Below are 22,423 nucleotides of genomic sequence, written 5' to 3'. Positions count from 1 at the left end.
TTTGTTACGTATTTTATTTTTAATAATTAAATTATTACCTTTTTAAAACCTATGCACTTTTTTAGTATATTTTACACACTTAATTTTCAAAATAAAAATGTAATGGTTTTCAATTTAATTGGGATTGTTTAAATTAAAATGAAAAAATTAATTAAAATTGTATAAAATCGTGATTCTATGTTGTCCTTATCCCTTTTTAATAGTAAAATAGCAAATTAGATTTATCTTCCTGATGACATAGAATCACAGTTTTATACAATATTTTCTTAATCTTTTAGATAAAAATTTATAGGTGAAATTTTTTTCTATCCCCATAATGGATGTAACAACTTTAAGCATCACTTTATTTCCATAAAATTGGTTTTTGAAAAATATTTTTAAATTTTTTTTATTTTTTAAAAATAGTTTGTACATTTTAATATTCTTAATACAAAACTTTGACAAAAAAAAAGTACTCCAACCATTTCAAATATTAAGATTTTAAAAAAAACCGTAGCAGCCAAGAGTGCTTCCTATAGTGTCCTGGAGAAAGCAGTAACATCTGCGGCTTAGGATGGAGGAAAGTAGTGGTGACGTTGGGGTAGGGAGAGATGAGATCGGGCTTCTAGCTGAAGAACTCCTTCAACTCTCAGTCAAAGGATCGATGGTGGTGCTGAGTGAGAGGCCAAATCTGATCTACACAATTTGGACTGAAAAATTGTATAATCAAGATAGTTTTAAAGCACAAATGAGGAGTATATGGAAGACAAGAAAGAAATTTGAGTTTCAGACGGTAGGGCAGAATTTATTCTTAATTGAATTTGATCTTGAAGAGGATCTGGAGTCAATAATGGAAGAGAGACCATGGCTTTTCCGTAAGAGTCTTATTTTATTTAATAGATTATCTAAACCAGTAGAAAGAACTCAGATTCGGCTTATTTCTTCTCCTTTCTGGTCGAAAATAGGGGCGTGTTTACCAGAGTACGACAAAAAAGATCTATTGCATGCAATTGGAGTCACGTTTGGAGGTTTAATAAGAACTGAGATCAATGGTGAGGTGTCATCTTAGGATCAATTTAAATGTACAGAAGCCGCTTCGACGAGGTATTTTTGTATCAATTAATAATATGACTAAGTTGTGGATTTCTTTTAAGTACGAAAGTTTACCAATGTTTTGCTTTGGGTGTGGACGAATGAGGCATAGCTTTAAAAAATGTTCAGTGCTAACCCCAACAGAAATAAGTAAAATAGGTGATGATCCACCCTTCACACTAGCTTTGAAAGCAGAATCTAATTTAATTGGGAAGGAGTGCGTGAAATTTAAAACGCTTTTAAGGAGAGAAGGGACTCAATACTCGTATATAGGAGAGGAAGAACCGGTTCTGGAGAAGGGCAGAAGGCATAACGAAGGAAGGAATAAATATGAATGGGATACAAATAATGAAGCTAATTAAGGATGGTAAAGAGGACGGTAAGGAACAGGAGGATACATCAATAGCTAAGGAAGATGACCAGCTGGTGGACAATAAAAATCAGTTGGGTATTGAGCCATGCTCATCTAAGAAGAAAAGATGGAGAAGAATTGGTCCAATGGCTACTTTGACACAAAGCAGAGAGGTTAATAATAAAAGGAAGAGGAAACTTATGGAAGAAGATTATGTAATCTGATGTTTGGAGGGTGGACAAGAAGAGGGAGTTAAAAGAGCAAGACAGGAAAGTCTAGAGGAAGGCGGGGAAGTTTGGCCTCAAGTAATGCGTGAGATCATGGAGGAGAATAATCTTTCTGAATGTACAAAATCGGCAGCTGCCAATTGGCAAGTTGACCGAACGCCATGAAACACATTAGTTGGAATGTCTGTGAATTGGGGAGTCTACGGACAATAAGAAGGCTGCGATTTTTTTCTAAAGCAGCATAATCCCTATATGGTCTTTTTAATGGAGACAAAAGTTGATAAGCAACGGATGGAGATGGTCAGGAGAGGTTAGGGCTTTTTGAATGGTATCGATGTTAAAGCGGAAGGTTCGAGAGGTGGATTAAGTCTAGCATGGAAAGGTGATATCGCAGTTACTTTGAGGAGCTTTTCTAAACATCATATTGATGTCATGGTTAAGGAGGGTGATGATAAAGAAGAATGGATATTGACAGGTTTCTATGGCTCCCTTTATGTTCAAGATAAGAGTGTTTCTTGGGACTTGCTACGGAAACTAGGACAAGATAAAAATCATCCATGGTTAGTATGTGGAGATTTTAACGAAATCTTGTACTCATTTGAAAAAAAATAGAGGGATACCAAGGGAGGAGTGAAGAATGGAGGCTTTTCAGGAAACTTTAGAAGTGTGCCAACTAGAAGATTTGGGATTTAAGGGAACTTGGTATACATGGGAAAAAGGGAACTTGCCAGAAACTAATATAAGAGAAAGACTCGATAGAGGTGTTGCAAATAATAGATGGAGGCATATCTTTCCAATAGGTAATATTCGACATTTACCTCATTCAATATCGGATCATTGTCCACTCCTTTTAAATACAAAGGGGGAAAAAAGTATATGGGAATTCTAAGATTTAAGTTTGAAGTATGGTGGACTTTGGAGGAGATAATGGAAGAACTAGTTAAAGATTCATGGGAATTAACTAGGGGTACAATAGTGGAGAAGTTGGAACGGCTACAAATAGATCTGAAAGTTGGGGAACGAACAATTAAAGAAGGGAGGGATGGATTAAAGAAAAAGCTTATAAGGGATCTTGAAATAATGTTGGCGGAGGAACGAAGTGACAAAACAATTTCCAAAATTATAGATACAAAGATCTCTCTTAATTTAGAAATTGACAAAGATAAGATTTATTGAGAACAAAAGGCAAGAGCAAATTAGCTTAAAGTAGGGGATAAGAATTCTGCCTTTTTTCATAGATTTGCTTCTTATCATCGACGAGTGAATACAATCAATGTGTTGGAGATAGAGGAGGGAGGAGAGGCTAAGGATGCTAACGAGATTAGTGAAGTGGCAACTCTATTTTTTCAGAAGCTTTTCAAGTCAAATGGTGTCGGAGATTCATCTCATCTTTTAACGGACATTGAAAGCAGGGTTTCGGCAGAGGTCAATAATGCTCTATTATAAACTTTTACAGAAAAGGAAGTGTATTCAGCATTGAAAGATATGAGGCCCACAAAAGCCCTAGGACCGGATGGTTTTTCAACACTATTTTTTCAAAAATACTGGCACATAGTAGGTGGAGATGTCATCAATTTTTGTTTGGGTATTTTAAATAGAGGTCAGGATTTTGGCTCTCTTAATCAAACAGATATTGCGTTGATCCCAAAAACTCAAAATCCCACAAGTCTAGCCAATTTTCGACCTATCAGTTTGTGTTCGGTTCTTTACAAAATAATGGCAAAGATAAAAGGTAACAGATTTCAATGAGTAATTGGTAGATGTATTGATGAGGCACAAAGTGCTTTTGTACCAGGGACGTTAATATCTAATAATGTGATATTGGCCTATGAGATACTACATTCTTTTCGGCAAAAGCGAATAGGACTGAAAGGATATATGGCGGTTAAACTTGATATGAACAAAGCATATGACAGAGTTGAATGGGGTTTTCTTCAGGGTATCATGTTGCGAATAGGATTTGCTAACCAATGGGTGGAATTGATCATGAAGTGTATTTCCACAACATCTTTTACGGTTAATATAAATGGGGGCAGATGAAGAACTTTTCAGTCATCTCGAGGTCTACGCTAGGGAGATCCACTGAGCCCTTTTCTTTTTCTTTTATGCAGTGAGGGCCTTTCATCATTGATGAGATTGGCAATAAAAGAAGGTGTTGTAAAATGTGCAAAGGCTAGTAGGAGAGGACCAATAATATCATATTTTCTTTTCGCAGATGATTGTATATTGTTTGGTGAGGCATCAGAAAAAGGAGCAACAACACTAAAGGTTATTCTAAAAGAGTACGAGGAATGCTTAGGTCAATGTGTAAACTTCAACAAATCCACTATTTTTTACAGTTCGAATACTTCAGAAAGGAGGAAAGCTGAAGTTTCAACAATACTAGGGGTACAGAGCTCGACAAATCTAGAGAAATATATCGGTCTTCCCAATGTGGTTGGCAGGAAAAAAAGTCTTTTCAAAACCTCAAAGCGAAGGTCCACTCAAGAATCGATGGATGGAGTACAAGAATTTTATCACAATGAGGTAAGGAAGTTTTTATAAAGTCAGTACTTCAGGCTATCCCAACTTATGCGATGTCGTGTTTCCTTCTTCCAGCTTCTCTTTGTAAAGAATTAGATAGTAGTTTTGCTAAACTTTGGTGGCAGAAAGCATGGGGCAAAAGAGGAATCCATTGGTGCAAATGGAAAATTTGTGTCTTTCTAAAGAAGAGGGTGGAATGGGATTCCAAAGTATGGCAACATTCAATATCGCTTTGCTTACAAAACAAGGTTGGCGAATTCTAAAAAATTTAGATTCTTTAGTAACACAAGTTCTTAAAGGAAAATATTTCCCAAATGATAACTTTTTAAAGGTGTAGTTGAAAAATAATGTTTCATACATATGGAAAAGTATATGGGCCGCTTGGAGTACTGTCGAAATGGGATTATGTTGGAAGGTAGGCAAGAGCTCAGATATTTCAGCACTTAATGATGCGTGGGTACCAGAATTGGAAAATTCCAGATTAATGTCTTTTGTTAATGATATGAGTGATTTTAGAATTGCTGAGTTGATTGATAATAACAGTAGATCATGGAAAAAAGAGCTGATAGAAGTTACCTTTCCAGAGGAAGTAGTAGTGAAAATCCTTCGGACACCATTGGCAGAAGAACCCCATGAAGACTTGCGGGCTTGGAATGGTGAACCCTCGGGAGAGTTTACAGTGCGTAGCGCCTATAAACTATTATAGAATATGGCAAAAGAGCCTAGAGCTTACGCTTTACAAAACGACTATAAGGAATTTTACAAAAAGCTATGGAGTATAGATATACCCTCAAAGATAAAAAATACATTCTGGAAAATTTCAAAAAATTTCTTAGCTACAAGGGCTAATATGTATAAACAGAGAGTTTCAAATACTACAGAATACCCTCGATGTGGACGAGGATAAAAAAATATGGAACACCTATTCAGAGAATGTTTAATTTCAGTAACAGTATGGAAAGAACTATCATATTAGTATGTGCTACAAGAACCGAACCTGGAGTTCACGCAGTGGCTCATCTGGGTGTTTTTGCAGAGTTCTCCATCTCAGAGTAAGGTTGTCTGCTGTGCATTATGGGAAATTTGGGGTGACAGAAATAACAGGATTCACAAGAAGACCAACAAACCTGGAAAAGAAATAGCATGTTTTGTACAAAATTACATATCAGAGCTAAGTACGATAGAACAAAAAAAGACAGGAATATGTAAAGTTATTAGTAAATGGAAGCCTCCACCTGCAAAGGTAGTAAATATCAATTTCGATGCAGCTTTTGATGAAAGATCTTGGCTATCGACAGTGGAATTAGTCACTAGGAACAGCGAGGGTAAGGTTCTGGTTTCGTGCTCGGAGATTCATGAGTGCGTTGTATCGGCTTTTGGGCTGAGGCTCTCGCATGTCGCATAGCAGTTCGACTCGGTATCAACATGTAATGGACATCAATTATCATTGAGGGTGATTCATTAGCAATAATAAAGAAGTGCAAGTTGGATAGTATAGATAAATCACAGATAGGGGCTTATATCTACGACATTCAGAAGTCACTGTCATTTTCTAAGAATTTTAGTTTTGAGTTCACCCCACGAACAGCAAATGAACTAGCACATAGTATAGCTACTGAATCAATGAAGGAAAAGAAAGAGTTTTACCTGATAGGACGGGTTCCCAAATTCGCTGAGAAACATGCTGACAATGAGAGGGTGCGAGAACTGGACTGAACATGAAGGTCAGATGAGACCCTGGAGAGCATTTTTGAAATGAAAATGAAAGGGCGAGGTAAATATAGCTCTCTGTGGAAATCTGGAAAATGTTTTGCGGAAAGGATGAGGAAAATGTAAGAATGAAGGCAAAATGTGAAATGGAGAGAAGGGATTAGCAATCAATAGCTTCAGTGGAAGAGCTCTCCTTGGAAATCTGGAAGCGTCATGAAGAAAAAACGGCAGACGATTAGATGGGACGGGCAACAGATTGCTTTTTCTGATTGGGCAGTGAAATGGTGGTTTTTTTAATTAGGTTCTAGAATATGCTATTTTGTTTTTAGGTGCCAAAGTATACGGGCTTGTTCTTAGTAGAATTATGGTGTGTTTTCATTTATTAGGACTATCTTACAATTATTTTCATATAGGATCCAGTAAGGCCCAATGTGTTAGTTCTGGGTCAGTTGTCCTGTTATTTTATTATTTTAGGTTTATGTTAGTTTTTTGGTACATTTTAATAAAGCCCAATCCAAATATGATTTTTCAAAAAAAAATACAAAACTTTTGGTGTCTAATAACCATAGTGGGTTTAATTAAATCTAAAGTCAAGTCAAGTTAGACCATTGAAAGGGAGTACAACCTCTTTTATCACTATTTTCTCTATCTACTAAACTTGAATTCGAAATTTTACTTAAAAAGATTGAACCTTTTTCTTACTAAACCCATCTAAGACATATTATTGGTAAAAAAGATTACATTTTAACTTTAAAGGGTGCATTTGGTTTACGTTTTCTTCCTTTATACATTGTAGTCTTACATTCTGATTGAAGATTACCTTGTTTGGATTTGAAACATTTGTTTTTTTGAAATAATACTGGATCTGTATTCACCTCAGCCCCAAAACAAAACCAACACAAACAAAACCGAACCAAAGTAAGACAATGTCATCTAGAAACCAAGTCGAAAGCAGATAAAAACACAAAATAAAATAGCCCAAGATAAAATCTTCCCAAAACATTAAAGACCCAGCAGACGAATAGTCGGGGAAGCTTTAAGAACTTGCGTCCCAGCTGTAATCCAACAAATACCCCCTCTTGAAGATAATGACACCACCTAGAAAAACAACAGATCATAATTATCATCTGTCTCTTCCATCCATCAACAGTAGTCTGAATTCACTTACTCTCTAGAAACATGCTTCCCTTCATGAGAATTCCAAGTGTTAACTTTCTTCAAAATCACCTCCCAGTTCTTCTTCAACAATCCGGCTCCTTATTTCCCTTAAGTGCTCCGTCCACCTCCGCTCCTCATCCACCACGGCCTCAGCCCAGGAGGAACCCTATTCATCAGATAAATAGTTTCTCCCTTTTTGAGTCCTTCAGTCGCTATAAAGTGAGCAACTTTGTTAGAATCCCTGTAGATAAAACGAAAAACACAGTATCTGAAACTTAAACTCCGATGCTTTGAGTCTTTGATAAGTGCTGCGATTTCAGATCTGTCCTTTTTCTCTTCTTGCAATTTGCGAATCACCATCCAAGAGTCTCCCTCTACTTCCACTTCACTCAGCCCAAGTTGTATGCCCAGATCAAGAGCCTGAAAACACGTCGTCACTTCAGTCGCAAAAGTTAATGGTATGTTCGCATTTAAAATAGTACCTGAGCATATAACTTCTCCTTTTTCATTTCTGACTACTAACCCAGAGCACGATTCTCTTTTTTGACTGTTGAAAGCGGCATCAAAGTTTATTTTGACTCTTGGCCTATCGGAGCACCCCACCTGATCGTATGGAGCTTTTTTTCAAGTACAGACCTATTTAGCCCATCTAATTCCTTTAGGTAGTTTAAAACAAAATCTGCAACTTGAGAACCCGACTTCATTTCCCTCTCATGTAGAAATCTATTTCTGCAAGTCCAAATCGCCCATAAAGCGCATGTAATCAACCTGCAGTTGGGAACAAAATGATATTCAAAAATATTTATTAGCTCTTCTTGAAAGTCAGAAGTTGCAACTAAACTAGGCCAACAAATATTTAACTTCTCCCACATTTCCTTTGCAACAGGGCAGTCTCTGAACAATTGCTCCCTCGTCTCCGCTCTCGTTTAGCATCTTCAGCAGGTGGCAGAACCCATCAACCTTCTATAGTACTATAGTTAGGCAGATAGTGCAGATACTCTTTATTCTTATTGTTTTAATCAATTTCATACTTTATTTCCTATATAAATTCTATCTTTTAAAATAATTATAATATTGATTCTAAAGATTTATTTATTAGTATATTAATTACTATTATAATTATGATTTATCAATACAATTGTTCTTGTTATGCATGTAAAACTTCAAAACTTCATAATGTATATACTAGTTTTTATTGAACAATTGAAAGGATTTTTTTTTTACATAAAATACATATTTAAAAAAAATTAATTTTTGTCACATTTGACATGCATGATCTATGGAATATGAAATATGGCAATGGAATATAAAATATGGCAGTTAGATCATAAAAATATTTATCGTACAAAATTATACGAAATGATGCAAAGCTACTTCATAAAGATCTAATGCATGTTAAGTTTTGAGTAAATTAAAAATGTTTAACTATATGATTTATGTAAAAAGAATTTCAACCCTTAAATATATTATAATAAAGATAATATTTGGGTCGATATGATAAAGATATCAGATAAATTTAAAAATTTATATAAATAAAAAAATATCTATATTAATAAATTCAATCATTGAATTGCTAAAATATGGATTGTAGAAAATGTTATAAATGTTGTATAAAACTATAATGTAAATGGATCTCTCCCTTAAATATATTTATCATCCTTAATACATGTTGCCAGAGGCAAATCTGGGGAGGGGTGGAAGGTCCTTGTCCCCTTTTAAAATTTTTAAAATTTTATTGTCTCTTTTAAAATTTTTAAAATTTTAAATTAGTAAAGTTAAAATTGTATTTTTAATCATTTAAAAATTATATTTTTATTATCGTAAAAATTACAATTTAATTTCGGCTCCCTACAAAAATTTTCTGGCTTCGCCCTTGCATGTTGGATCAATGAATAAAAAGTCTCTCATTCATCAAATTCATATTTAGTTAAAGACTAATATAATTATCTTTGAAACTCGTGACCAGCATCTACCCCTTAATGGATCTACAGAATACGGAGGATTAATTTGTTAACCTTGAGAAAAACCAAAAAAGGACTAATATAATTATTAGGCATAATGAATTTTTTAGCCCCCAACTTTACAAAAAAATATTTTAACCCTTCATTTATTTTTTTTGTCTCTTTTAGCCTTTGAATTTATATTTTTTTTATCAAATCATCCCAAAATAGATGAAAAAATTATCATTTGTTAACTTTGCCCATATAGTATACACATGGATTGCTATGTAAATGACACATCAATAATTAATTAATTTTTTAAAATTTTTAAAAATATGTTTTTAATTTTTAATAATTTTAATTTTTAAAATTTAAAAATTAATTAAATACTCACATGTTGAAATAAAATTAGATTACTAAATAAATTGTTATGAATAATTATTTCTATTAATAAAATTGATGTTGATATTTGATCATAAACTACAAAAATCATATATTATTTGTATTACTAAAACAAAACCCTTGACGTGTGAAAGCATTTAACCCAAAAGAAAAGAATGTTATTTGTATTTTCCTAGTACAATGTTTTTGACAATATCATTAGCTGGCAACATCTTGGACTTCTCCTACACTGCCAAATAAAAAATGAAATAAACGATATGACAAAGGTATAATTATGCTCCAGTCCCTGTATTATTTAGAATTTTCAAATTTAGTTTTAGTCTGATTTAAATATCAAAATCTAATTCATAACAATGTTAACCGACTCTTGTTAAAATTGAATCTGTTATCACATAATAAAATGTAACGAAAATTGATTGACAGTAGTATCAATTTGAGGACTAAATTTAAAATAAAAATAGAGGGAGTAAATTTTATATGTCCAAAAAGTACAGGGACCGGATAAATATATATAAAGCTATGAGAAAAATGATGAAAATATATGTTGGTATAGTATAAAGGGTCAGTGGCATGGAACCCCTCCCTCACATTCTCAGCCTCTCTTCTCTTTGTAAACTGCAAACAGGGAAGAAGATTTTAGACAGTTTGATTTCCATTTCCATTTTAAAGGAGACATAGGAGAGAGAAAAAAAGAAGAAGAAGAAGCAGAAGTAAAATCTAACTTGAAAACTGTCTCCGGCGCTGGAGTTTCGAGGTCCGTCGCCATTTTTCTTTTCCAATTTTCATTTCAGCGATGTTACATGCTCTTTCTTTCTTTCTTTTTTTTTTGTTGGATTTTACGTGCATGGGCTTTCAAACATAGAATCAAAACAATGAAAAAGAAAAAAACAACTTTAAATGTGAGTAACTTCTTTGTTGTTTTTTTCCTTGGAGATTTTGATTTTTTTTCCAATGTAGAAAATGTGGGGTTTTCCCCTGCTTGTTTTATAGTAGAAATGGAAATGTTCCACTGTTCTCTAGTTGAATCTTGAATATCAACCTTTTTTTTTCTTAAAAAAAGAAAAATGTGAGTAAAATTACTATGTTTTGTAGTTTGCATTATGCTGATTTTTTTTTGTAGTATTATTGGTTCTTTCAGATATTCATCTTCTTTTACACATTATTGGTTTTTTTCCCCTTGATTCAGCCTGCCACAAACCATCCATCTGAATGGTTGTCATATGTATTGTTTTATGAGATTTCTATGAACTGTGTCAGTATCAACAGATCAGATGGTTTTTATATTAGCTTTATTTTGGATGGTTCTGCTATATTCTATGAAGTTGTTAATTGTAAATTACAGATCACATGTATCCCATTATTTTTTGGTAATTGATTTTCTCTTTGTTAAGGCAATTGTATCATGATCACCACTGGTCTTCGCAAAATCCACATGCATACATGATATATACATGTTCTCTTTAGTGTGATGTGCTTTGCCAACTTCTTAGAGATATTTTATTCTTTGCACTGTTTTGCCTATGTGGTTAAGAGGATGATTTGGACATATGTGTTGCTATCATTGTAGAATATAGATTTATGTAAAAGCTATTTTTTTTTTTAATTGCCCTTGTTGAATCAGTTATGGGAAACATGAAAAGTCCATTCAAGGGGATAACCAAAGACATCAAGGGAAGAAGCGCGTGCTACAAGCAAGATTGGATCAATGGACTTTGCTCAGGCTTTCGGTATGTTCATGTTCTTTGTTTTGATGTTTCTGGCACTACATTTTGTTCCTCTGATGAAGATATTTTTATTTTGATTCGTATTTCTTTTCTTTTCCTTCTTAAATTTTTAACAGGATATTTGCTCCTACTTTCTATATCTTCTTTGCTTCTGCTCTTCCTGTTATTGCCTTTGGAGAGCAATTGAGTCGAGATACAGGTAGTGCATCTGCTTATCTCCTTAAAATGAGAATGTTGAAAAGCTAGCATGATGAAGGATGAAGTTGCTTCAATGCAAATCATCTTATCTCTAAGATTATTAATGCTGGATATTAGTGCTGAAAACTTATTTATCCTATTTTTGTCGAGTTTATGGCTTTTAATGAATAAACCATATGATTGTTTTTGTTTTTCTTGTTTCAGACGGTGCCCTCAGCACAGTGGAAACATTGGCTTCCACAGCTATTTGTGGAATCATTCACTCCATTTTAGGTGGGCAACCTTTGTTAATAGTAGGTGTTGCAGAGCCAACAATTATAATGTACACTTATTTGTACAATTTCTGCAAACGAAGGCCTGAGTTGGGCCAGGAGCTCTTTTTGGCTTGGACTGCATGGTAATGGATGTCATTCCTTCTTTTTTCTTTTCCCTGATTGTAATTTTAAAATTATTATTTAATATTTTTCGAGCTTCTTGATTCAGCAGAAATGTTCTCATTGTTTAATTTCATTTCTTTTGTTTTCTTTCCCTGGGTGTGTGTATGGACAGCTATGCTGCTCATTTTTCTTGCTATATTCAATGCATGCACCATAATCAACAGATTTACAAGAGTTGCTGGAGAGCTTTTCGGCATGTTGATAACTGTTCTTTTCCTTCAAGAGGCTGTTAAGGTATTGAATGTCTTATGCAACAAAGAAATTGTGATGTTTATGATGACAAAGTTCTATGGTTTAACCTTGATAACTATAATGTTTGGATCATAGGGAGTGATCAGTGAGTTCAATGTTCCCAAAGGTGAAAATCCTAAGTTGGAGAAATATCAGTTCCCCTGGCTATATACAAATGGGTTGCTTGCAGTCATTTTCTCATTTGGGGTTCTATTCACTTCCCTAAAGACTCGTAAGGCAAGATTGTGGCGTTACGGAACAGGTACATCAACTCACTAACTGACATTTACTGATTTGACAGTTTCACTTGATATTATTTGTGGGACTTTTTTTTTTTTTTGTTTAAATCTTGTTTTTAATGGCTTTTCTTTCAGGTTGGATTAGAGGTTTTCTTGCAGATTATGGTGTTCCCCTTATGATCTTGTGTTGGACAGCATTGTCTTACATGATACCTGGACAAGTTAGTTCTGGAGTCCCCAGGAGGCTGTTCTGTCCACTTCTTTGGGAATCTGAATCATTACATCACTGGACAGTGATAAAGGTAAGTGATGAATCCATTACTTTATTTGTTCCCTTTCCAGGGATCTTATGTTATTGATATCTTATAATTGAACTGTCTCTAAAATTCATAACCTTAAGCTATAATCTAGGAAACATTGGAATGTTTGTTTGGTGCATACCTGGTTTTTCTAATCAGATGAAAGCCCCAATAATTTTATATTCAACTCTTGTTACAGGATATGGGAAAGGTACCCATAATGTACATCTTTGCTGCCTTTATACCAGCAGTAATGATAGCAGGTCTATACTTCTTCGATCACAGTGTTGCTTCACAGTTGGCACAACAAAAGGAGTTTAACCTTAAAAATCCTTCTGCTTACCATTATGATATCTTATTGCTAGGAATTATGGTACTTAATTCTTCCGACCTATTCTCTCTCCATAGTTGCCACCACCCCCTTTTTTTTTTAAAATTGATATTTTCAAATATATATATATATTTCATACTAATATCAGGCTTAAACACATGTCATTTCAGACTTTGATTTGTGGGTTGCTGGGACTCCCTCCTTCAAATGGGGTCCTTCCACAATCTCCCATGCACACTAAAAGCCTTGCAGTTCTCAAAAGGCAGGTAAGACATCGTACTTTTGGGAACCATTCCTCTAATTGCCATATGATTCATATGATTCCCATCAATCTAGATTCTTATACTATATAATCAATCAATTGCAGCTGATTCGGAAAAAAATGGTACAAAGTGCCAAGGAGGGCATATCGCAACTAGCAAGCAACTCAGAAATCTATGGGAGGATGCAAGCTGTGTTCATAGAAATGGACGAATCTCCTGCTGTAAGTACTATAGGCTTGTAATACTGCTTATATTACTTTGTATGTAATGCATGCTTGCAAAATATTTAATTGGCTGAAAGTCTCATTACAACATAATTTGGATTGCAGCCTACTTCAGTAGATAAAGAGTTGAAGAACTTGAAAGAGGCTGTAATGAAACGTGATGGTAGGGAGAATGGAAAAGAAAATTTTGATCCTGAGAAGCACATTGATGCTCATTTGCCAGTTAGAGTTAATGAGCAAAGAATGAGCAACTTGTTGCAGTCCTTCCTTGTTGGACTTTCATTGTGTGCTCTGCCTGTGGTAAAAATGATACCTACCTCGGTACTGTGGGGATACTTTGCCTACATGGCGATTGACAGCCTCCCAGGGAACCAGTTCTGGGAAAGGATGTTGCTACTGTTTATCACCCCTAGGAGACGTTACAAGTAAGTCATTGTACCTTAAGAATAAACATGTTTAATGATTTATACAAAGATATATTGTATAGAAGCAGTAGCATAACTCTGATAAGAAATTGAATGTGATAGTTGATGTGGTTTTGCATCTTATATCTTTGAACAGAGTCCTTGAAGGTGTTCATGCATCATTTGTGGAGTCAGTACCTTTCAAGTCCATTTTGATGTTTACACTCTTCCAGTTGGTATACTTTCTGGTATGTTTCGGGGTGACATGGATACCTATAGCTGGAATACTGTTTCCGCTGCCGTTCTTCCTCCTCATCAGCATCAGACAGCACATCCTTCCAAAGTTTTTCGCTCCTGAACATCTGCGGGAACTTGATGCAGCTGAGTATGAAGAAATTCTTGGCACACCACGCAGAAACTTAAGTTTATCATTCAAGGTACATCCTTTTTGGTCCTTTCTAATAATTTGTTGTTTTAGATCCAGAGCAATATTTGCATATGCTATTAGTAATTACACTAAATAGTTTGGTGTTTCGACCTGTGGAACGAACTTATGGGAAGGGTTTCCTCTCCATAACTGAAAATCTTAGCGTAAATGATACAGTTTTTCTTTCTATGCTCTAGCGCAGTTTAAGTTATAAATGTTCCTTTGATTTAAATGACTTTATACTTCTTTTCATATGCACATTGATCGCAAACATGGTAATGTTTAAACAGGGAAGGGAATCATTTGTTTCTCACAATGAAGGATCTGAAGACAACTTTTCTGATGCTGAGATATTAGATGAAATGACAACGCACAGAGGAGAATTGAAGCTTAGAACCGTAAGCTTTAAGGAAGAAAGGTTACATCAGGTATATATCTCTTTAAACTTCCATTTTATAATGCGATATTCCACTCCCAGTTCATCGTCATTATGCTTGATTATGGAATACAGGTTCATCCATGAGAGCGACATTAATTTTTCGTGTTCGATGAGCTGACTACAATAAGGATTGCTAATGGTACGGGATTAATATTTGTATAGGCTAAGGGCAATATTGAGAATAGCACTATTTAAGCTAGTTTCAGTATAAAAGGGAAGCCATTCACGTGTACATTCATCACATATGGAATGAAAAGATTGTCCTATGAGAAGATTGTCCAAGAATTTTGCCTTTCTGATAAGCAAAAATAGAGTAAAGGAAGCATTGAACCGTATTTCCCCCTTTTTCTTCGTTTGCACTACTATTATTTTAGTCCTTCCAAATTAGGCATATCTGCTAGAATATTACAGTGACGATAAGGTACATTTCACGTTAAAAAGAAATGGAAAGGCCGATTCTTTTATTGAATTTGTTGTTAAAAAATGTTTTTCCTTGCATGAGTGATAATAATAAAAGAGCATGTTTCATTTTGCTTTTTCTCCTTGGGCCTTTGACCAATGTCCCATGGCACTCCCATGAGCCATGGTGGACTCCCGCAATTGCAACTGAAAAGGTATGACCTCAATCTCTTTACTTCTCAAGGTCATTTGTTTCTTAGAAGCTGGATGGCATCGAAGCATACCAAGTTACAAGTTTGAATCAAGACTTTTGGCCTTGAAAAACACTATTTGGTTCCATGTTTCGACATTGAAAACAATGTTCCACCAGCTGGAAATAAGAAAACTATGCAGGAGGTGAGGTGATTGTACTTGGATTATACAATATTTATTTTAATACAAACACTTTGATAGACATTAAAATTTCTCCCCCTTGTTCATCGCTATATTTCCCTCCTCCTGGCGGTGCAGACCAAGTAGATAAAGAGAATCATGGCAATGGCTCTTGTGAGTCTCCCAAGCGAGACAAATGAAGATATGCATCAGTCCCTGTCAATCACAACACAAAAGATATGTTAGTTATCTGCTTCTATAATATGAACAATCCTTTTGACTGTTGCTTTCTACTTAAAATCTACCTTGAGATGCCAGTGCCAGTGCCACCTAAACAATATATAATGCAACTATATGTTCATGTATACGCAAAGATACATGTGATGTCAACCAAATATGCTTGCTTACAAAGCGAAACAGTATGACTGTCTTATCAACATTCGATTGTAGACAATCAAAATCGTAGCAAACCGCACTCACCATATCCTTCCATGGAGATAACTTGAAGATCTCCTCCGAAATACTTTGCATACAAGCGGCTTATAGGTATTCCATAACCGTATCCTGCCATTGTTATTCTATCATCTGTTCCAAGATCTGTATGCTCATCCAAGGGGTTTTTGGCAGTGCTATAAAGGTAAGTGAAAATTTTGGGAAGACCACTTCTTTTTATGCCACCCCCCTCATCTGAGATCTGGATTGCCAGTTAGACCAATTAATATTGTTAGACAACAAGTGAAAATGCATATTTAAATGAAAATAGTATGGACAAACATTAAGCATGATAAAACTACCTTTATAGTTACATCCTCGATTCCCTCGGCAACTATTATTCGAACAGGTGGTGCAACTTTATCTGAATACATAAAGCGCTCTTGGACAGCACGCAGGGAATTTTTGACCAGCTCGAATACCATAAGTTGCAAGTGTGTTGGAACGTAACTGTAACGCAAGAAAACAGATAATATGCAGGACAGGAAGCACAAGATCATTGCTTAACCATACGTATGACTGAACTAAAGACAAAGAATGGCTCCAGGATGGAAACTAAATGGATCAAATGCGACAAATGTGAGATAAACCAACTTACGGAAATGTAAAACTAGGATCACCGTAGATATTAATATCAGGTGCACTTCCATATTCACGCAAACAAATAGCACGTGCAGCCTCGCTAGCATTTTTTGCCACCTCCACTGGAGACATTTTTGTATGTATATAGCCCACAACATGTGGAGCAGGATTTGGTTTATGCAGCTCGACGTGCTGCCCTGGTTTCACCAAAATTTAAACCATGCAGAGTGTATAGACCGAGCTTGAATATACAGTTACAAATGTGGTAATGAAAAACATTTAGCAGCAAGTGTTGCATCAAGAAAACAACAGATTCATCTCACCAAAACTAATGAAGTCGAAACTAACCAATAAGCATGCGGATTCCAATCCGTGACAAGTAAAACCGATCGAGAAACTGATGAATCTCATCAAGATCCTCATAAACAATCTTGGGATCTATTCCTTTCTTCAACTGTTGAACCCCCAAAGCCATCGTAGGGACCACGTTGTTGTGTCGCACCTTGATAGCCTTGATCATTTGTGTAAATTCCTTCTCATCATTTATATCTTTGATCTCAGGGAAAGATCTTAGGTCACGGAAGGAATCCAGGTACCAGTCTCGGACCTATGAATCACAAGTTCAAGTAAATGAGTCATATATCTCCCCATTTCCAAAGCTAAACCATTAAGGACTGCAATTGACACAATAGGTAAAATTTTATGAAAAAAGCAAACAATTTCTTGGATTTTTTAAGTGAAATTCTATGTCTATATTAGATTTAGAGGCCCTAAAAAACTCAGCAGGGACTGCATGCATCAAAATGTAAGCAAAGGGCAACAAATAACTTGAAAATCACAAGGCAGAACACATGAAGAAGAATCTACACAATACAGTAAGAAGGAATTACTACTAATCATGAAATTGAAGGTTAAGATCTACTAACCACTATGCAGAATCAGGTATTTAAAGGCTAAGTGGAGGTTGAAGCTTGAAGACCCTTTTTTTTGGCCAAAAAAGTGAAGCAACAAGCCATCCAAGACATGGAAATTTTATAAAGGAGAAAGAAGAAGAAAAAGAAGAGACCTTCAAAATAGCACGCTTTTCAGAAAGGCCATAAGGGAGGGTATCAAGCTCAATGGCTCTGCGAGCAATCCTAATGGGGAGCTCCTTGTGGAGGAACTGACCCGAAATCAACAAGTTCCGGTCAGTGGGTTTGGACCCAAACTCCATCATGTACCTCAAGCTCACCCCTGTCTGCTTCATGCAACCCCATTTATGCACATCCTCAATTAAGCTCTTGGAAAAAGACTCACACGCCTTCTTGGCCGCCATCACACCACCTTCCCTAGCTGTAACGATTATAATTCATCCAGGAAACCCAACATGCAAGTGCCAGAAACTTTTACTAGGGAAAATGCTCAAGATTATACAAAATAAATAAGAGAAACAAAAACAATACCCAAAACAAGGAAAAGCCTTAACACTAATTGAATTTTAATTGGACAATAATGTAACGTCTAATATAATTACTAAAACCGAAAGAGAAAGAGAGACAGAGAAAAGAAAACGACAAAAGGAAAAAGCCATGGAAAACTGGGTTTTACGATTGCAGACGCCATGAAAAACCCATGACCGTCATAGTATATTCTTTCCCCAGAATTTTTAAGTGTGATTTTAAAGCAGCAAACACAAAACAGAAAAAGGGCAATTATCAGACCCTGCTGAAAACTGAAAGCCTCTATTCTTTTGGCCAATTGATGACTCAATCAATTTATCTTCTTTTTTCTTTTCTTTTTTTTGGTTATTTCGATTAACAAAGAAAAATGCATGCATATATATACATTAGAGAAGAGAAAAATGCATATATACATATATATAATAGTTCGCAAAGCCGGTTTTTTAAGGGTGTATTGGGAGATATGTTTATCTATTATTGTAAAAACAGCAGTCACCGCGGAGATTAAATATCAATAAAAATACCATTAATATTTGGTAATATAAGGAAATTTTTATTAATTTCAAGTAATTATGATTTTTTTGGCACTTTTTTAAATATATGAACGTTAATTTATGATTCCATATTAACATCATTTATTGTTACGAACCTTTTTTGAACCGTTTATAACTTTTTAAGGGTTAATGCCATAAGATATCCTTAAGTTATAGCCCGATTCTAAATTAATTCTTAAGCTTTAAAATGTTTTAATTGAGTCTATTGTTTACATCAAGTTCTTCTATCAATCTAAATTAGCTCGGATATTAAATGGAATTTTAAATTTGGCACGGAGCATATTTAAAACATATAAATCAAATTATAAATGTGTATAGACATACTGCATAGATAGTTTGGATCTAATGTGTTAAAAAAATAATCCTCCTAAATTTTATTTATACTTTTTTTAACACGTCATGGGTATATATGTGTTTACAGTTTCGTCAATGTTTTTTTAAATATGTTATATGCCAAGTTTGAATTGAAAGTTAATGCCTAAAATTGACACCGGAATTTAAAAGAGACCTAATTGGTATATTGCAATGAAGTTTTTAGACTATATAAGTAGGACTAAAAAGTTGACAAGTGTAAGGGTATAGCAAAATATTTGTAAAAAAAGAAAAAGAGATAGCTGTAAAAGCCCAAATCCGTCTGGCCCAATAAACAAAACAAATAATAATAACAAAAGTCCAGTCCATCATACAACCTGAAACCGAGGGCCAAATACATTACCCAATCTAACAAAACCCTAAAAGCCCAATACTACATCAACCCAAGCTCAAAACCTAAAAAACTAACAGAAACCCTAGCAGCTTCGGCACCGCTCTTTTGCCACATTAGCCAATGTGTCGCTCGAAGCCTTTCCCCCTTTTTTCACCGAAATGGCAAGGCGCGGCTCCCCGCGCTGTTGACCTTGCCAGGAATACCTGCAATAAACAAAAAGAAACAAGATAGAGGACAGAGATAGCAGAAACAGAGAAAAGGAAAAGAATATATATATGTAATCAGCAATAAAAGCATAAGGAACAAACTGTATTTTTACGGACAGAGAATCAAAAATAGAATACAAGAAAGCAAAAACCTACAAGTGCTTAAATAAAAGAAGGTATTTTAATTTTTTTTATTTCGAAGCATATATATATAAATACAAAAGACTTAAGCTTTCACTTGCGCCACCGTTGTTGGTGGTTCTTTAGCCTCGAAGGATGTTGAATCCCTCGGGATTCTCCTACGGCCGCGCTGAAAAGGGATAAAAGCCGAAAAGTCTCATTTTTTGTTGTTGAGCGTTGATTGGATTCTAGGGATTTTGAACCAAGATCCGGTTTCTCTAAAAAAAAGGGGGATAAAAGGGGAAGCTTTTAGGGTCTCCGGCCACTAGAGGCGGCGGTCTCCGTCGTCGATGACCGGTGGCCACGACGGAGACTCGTCAGCACCAAGGCCGAATAAGGGAAGGGACGAGAGAAAAAAAAAAGGGTCCTAAAGTTTTTTTTTAACTGAGCTTAGAAATGATTTAAAAAAAAATTTAGTATATATAGGGACCATGATATGACGTCGTTTTGGCTAGGTTCCAGAAGCCCTAAAAGGTCATCGTTTTAAGACACGACTCAAATGCCTGACCTAAACTCCTTTAGATCCGCGTGTTTTTAAAGGGGTGGGATAATTGTTGCCCAAGTCCTCCCGCTTTTGAGCATGTTTTGATATAGTCCTGATTTAATTTTTCTTTTTTCTTTAAAATTTACCATTTAATTTTATTTTATTTTCATTTTGATCCTCTGACCATTAGTCACTCCTGGAAACAACACGTGTACTAGGTTTGGAATAATTACACTTATTTTGCTTTATTTATTTATTTTATATAATTCATACTTTAAATTCTATTTAAATTTCAATTTAATCATTCATTTATTTAATTTTATCGATTTAATTACTGTTTTTCATTTTATTTTAGCACTTAAAATTTATGTTATTTATATTCCTTTTTGTGCATTTTTTAGATGGTTATTACATATTTTATTTATTTATTTACTTTGGTATTATGATAGTGATATGGCTATTGCTATTAATATTTTTATTATTATTATAGTTACATTATTATTATGGTATTTATTTATTTCTTTATTATTTATCATTCTAATATGTTTTACCCACATGGCTATTTTATATTATTTTGCTATTTCTATCTCATGTATCATGTTTAAATATATTTGTCCATTTTCATACTATGCCCAAATAAATTAAATGCACATCGCTTTAAATGTTACATTCATTTTTACTTGATGCATAAAAAGGGAAAATTTAAAACCGAGGCAACGTTCTTTATTTAGAGATTCGAGAAGTTGTGCTCTAACTTATGGAGTTTGACTTTCTCTTTGAACCTAAATAATTGAACATCCTTTTTAAAACTAAAAACACACGAGATTTAAATAATAATTAAACAATCAGAAAATTTATTTTTGAGGATTCGAGATGTGTGCCCTAACTTACGTGACATGACTTTTTCGTTTTGGTTATCTCGAGATAAGAAGGCATTTTACATAAGTTTTAATTTAACTAAGTGATTTTAATTAAAAAGAACATCATGTAAAGGGGGATCATATTTTAATTTCTCTTCGAATTTTCAACTTTCGACACTAAGACATCAAGTAATCAATTTGGTACTAACTTTGGGCATTATGAGGATGCTAATCCTTCCTCATACATGACCGACTCTCGAACCCATTTCCTAGATTGTTGTAGACCGAAAATGATTTTAATAAATCTAACATTTTATTAAAATGACAAAGCCTTGAGATGATCTGATCACACCTAATTAAAAAAGATTGGTAGTGACTCCATTTTAGTTTTTAAAATAAAAAGTCAATTTCAAAAGAAGGTTTCGACAACAACAAATTTTTAAAACTACTTGTGAAATATATAAAAAAATACACTATTAATGTATCAAATACTAATCTTAATATTAATATTTTAAAATTTCAATTAAAAAGTTTTGAAATTTAGTAACTAACTTAAAATCTAGACAATAGTTTTGAGGACTTGTGATGGAATTAAACTAATTTTATTTATAGGACAAGAATATTAATAGAGTGTTTATTACGAGTTAGTGAGGGGCAGAGTTTAGTAGAAACCTACCCTCTTAAAATGATAAATTTTTAATTTAAGTCCTTTATAATTTATAAAATTTTAAATTAATAATAGGAAAATTGTACTTTGGTCTCTTAAAAATGATAAAAGTTTAATTTATCTCTTTAAAAATTATAAAAATTTAGGCTATTAAAATAATAAAATTATATTTTTATTATCGTAAAAATATATAATTTAATTTTAACTACCTAAAAAAATTATCTAGCTTCACCATTGAAGCTAGTCTTGACTTGATAGTGACTGATGAAAGCTGTCTTGATTACTTTTGTTGATCATTAGTTATTGAGTTAGTTAACATTCTTATTTTATTTGGTTTGTGGTACTACTTTTCTCAAATCTTTTTCGTTGTTTCTTTATATGAATATGGAATACCCAAAGTGGAAAAGGAAATTGCAAAGCAAAAAAGGAAAAGAAAAGCAGAGAGAGTGATGTGGGATTGAGGAGTATAGAATTGAAGTACCTGCAGATAACATGGCCACCACGGTCTTGTTGATGATCACTCAATTGGAGCACATTCTTGGTAATATGTTATGTTATTATTATGTCATACTCATAAAGAAATATTTAATACATGTTTAATATTAAGAAGATAAAAAGGGAGTTGTGGAATGGTGAGAGTGCAAAAGAATTTTAATGTTGACACCATCATAATGGGATAAAAAGAGCAAACAAACGAAGCAGAAGGATGAATCAATTCTGAGGTATCTTAAGCTCTAAGATTGAGAAGATTATCACGCGAGAGATATACTCTTTGAAAATATTATTTGGATATATTTACTATTCATTATCTCCGATTTTTATTCATTCTCTCTAAACAAAACCACTAACTTAAGCATTAGACTCATAGCAAAAAGCACATATT

The 22,423-nt window shown here is 34.2% G+C and overlaps 2 protein-coding genes and 2 long non-coding RNA genes across 5 annotated transcripts; 2 read left to right on the top strand and 2 right to left on the bottom strand.

Moving 5' to 3' along the window:
* Positions 1-409: 409 nt before the first annotated feature.
* LOC107942334 (uncharacterized) lies at positions 410-6,171 on the bottom strand. 2 transcript variants are annotated; one of them, XR_005902626.1, is made up of 4 exons: positions 5,409-6,171; positions 5,171-5,300; positions 4,750-5,095; positions 410-689 (listed from the first exon to the last, which is right to left on the bottom strand). It is a non-coding gene; the product is annotated as an uncharacterized lncRNA (long non-coding RNA). The 2 variants fall into 2 exon arrangements; XR_001695815.2 differs by lacking the exon at positions 410-689 and having other exon boundaries at positions 4,724-5,095.
* Positions 6,172-6,651: 480 nt separating this feature from the next.
* LOC121207550 (uncharacterized) lies at positions 6,652-8,107 on the top strand. Its single transcript, XR_005902625.1, has 2 exons — positions 6,652-7,499; positions 7,599-8,107. It is a non-coding gene; the product is annotated as an uncharacterized lncRNA (long non-coding RNA).
* Positions 8,108-9,961: 1,854 nt separating this feature from the next.
* On the top strand, positions 9,962-15,130 carry LOC107942337 (probable boron transporter 7). Its single transcript, XM_016875992.2, has 14 exons — positions 9,962-10,137; positions 11,005-11,110; positions 11,224-11,306; positions 11,510-11,702; positions 11,838-11,976; positions 12,070-12,235; positions 12,348-12,514; positions 12,711-12,884; positions 13,013-13,108; positions 13,210-13,326; positions 13,435-13,754; positions 13,891-14,170; positions 14,451-14,588; positions 14,672-15,130. Exons 2-14 carry the CDS (start codon positions 11,007-11,009, stop codon positions 14,681-14,683), a joined length of 1,989 nt encoding a protein of 662 aa, XP_016731481.1. The 5' UTR covers positions 9,962-10,137; positions 11,005-11,006; the 3' UTR covers positions 14,684-15,130.
* Positions 15,131-15,314: 184 nt separating this feature from the next.
* Positions 15,315-18,362, bottom strand: LOC107942338 (pyruvate dehydrogenase (acetyl-transferring) kinase, mitochondrial). The gene is made up of 6 exons (XM_016875993.2): positions 17,511-18,362; positions 16,793-17,051; positions 16,461-16,641; positions 16,165-16,312; positions 15,851-16,064; positions 15,315-15,586 (listed from the first exon to the last, which is right to left on the bottom strand). Exons 1-6 carry the CDS (start codon positions 17,757-17,759, stop codon positions 15,528-15,530), a joined length of 1,110 nt encoding a protein of 369 aa, XP_016731482.1. The 5' UTR covers positions 17,760-18,362; the 3' UTR covers positions 15,315-15,527.
* Between the last annotated feature and the right edge of the window lie 4,061 nt (positions 18,363-22,423).

Source organism: Gossypium hirsutum, chromosome A10 (assembly GCF_007990345.1).
Source record: "Gossypium hirsutum isolate 1008001.06 chromosome A10, Gossypium_hirsutum_v2.1, whole genome shotgun sequence".
NCBI classification, from domain to species: domain Eukaryota; kingdom Viridiplantae; phylum Streptophyta; class Magnoliopsida; order Malvales; family Malvaceae; genus Gossypium; species Gossypium hirsutum.
Note: the sequence above shows the minus strand (reverse complement) of the source record. Positions and strands in the feature narration are given on the sequence as shown.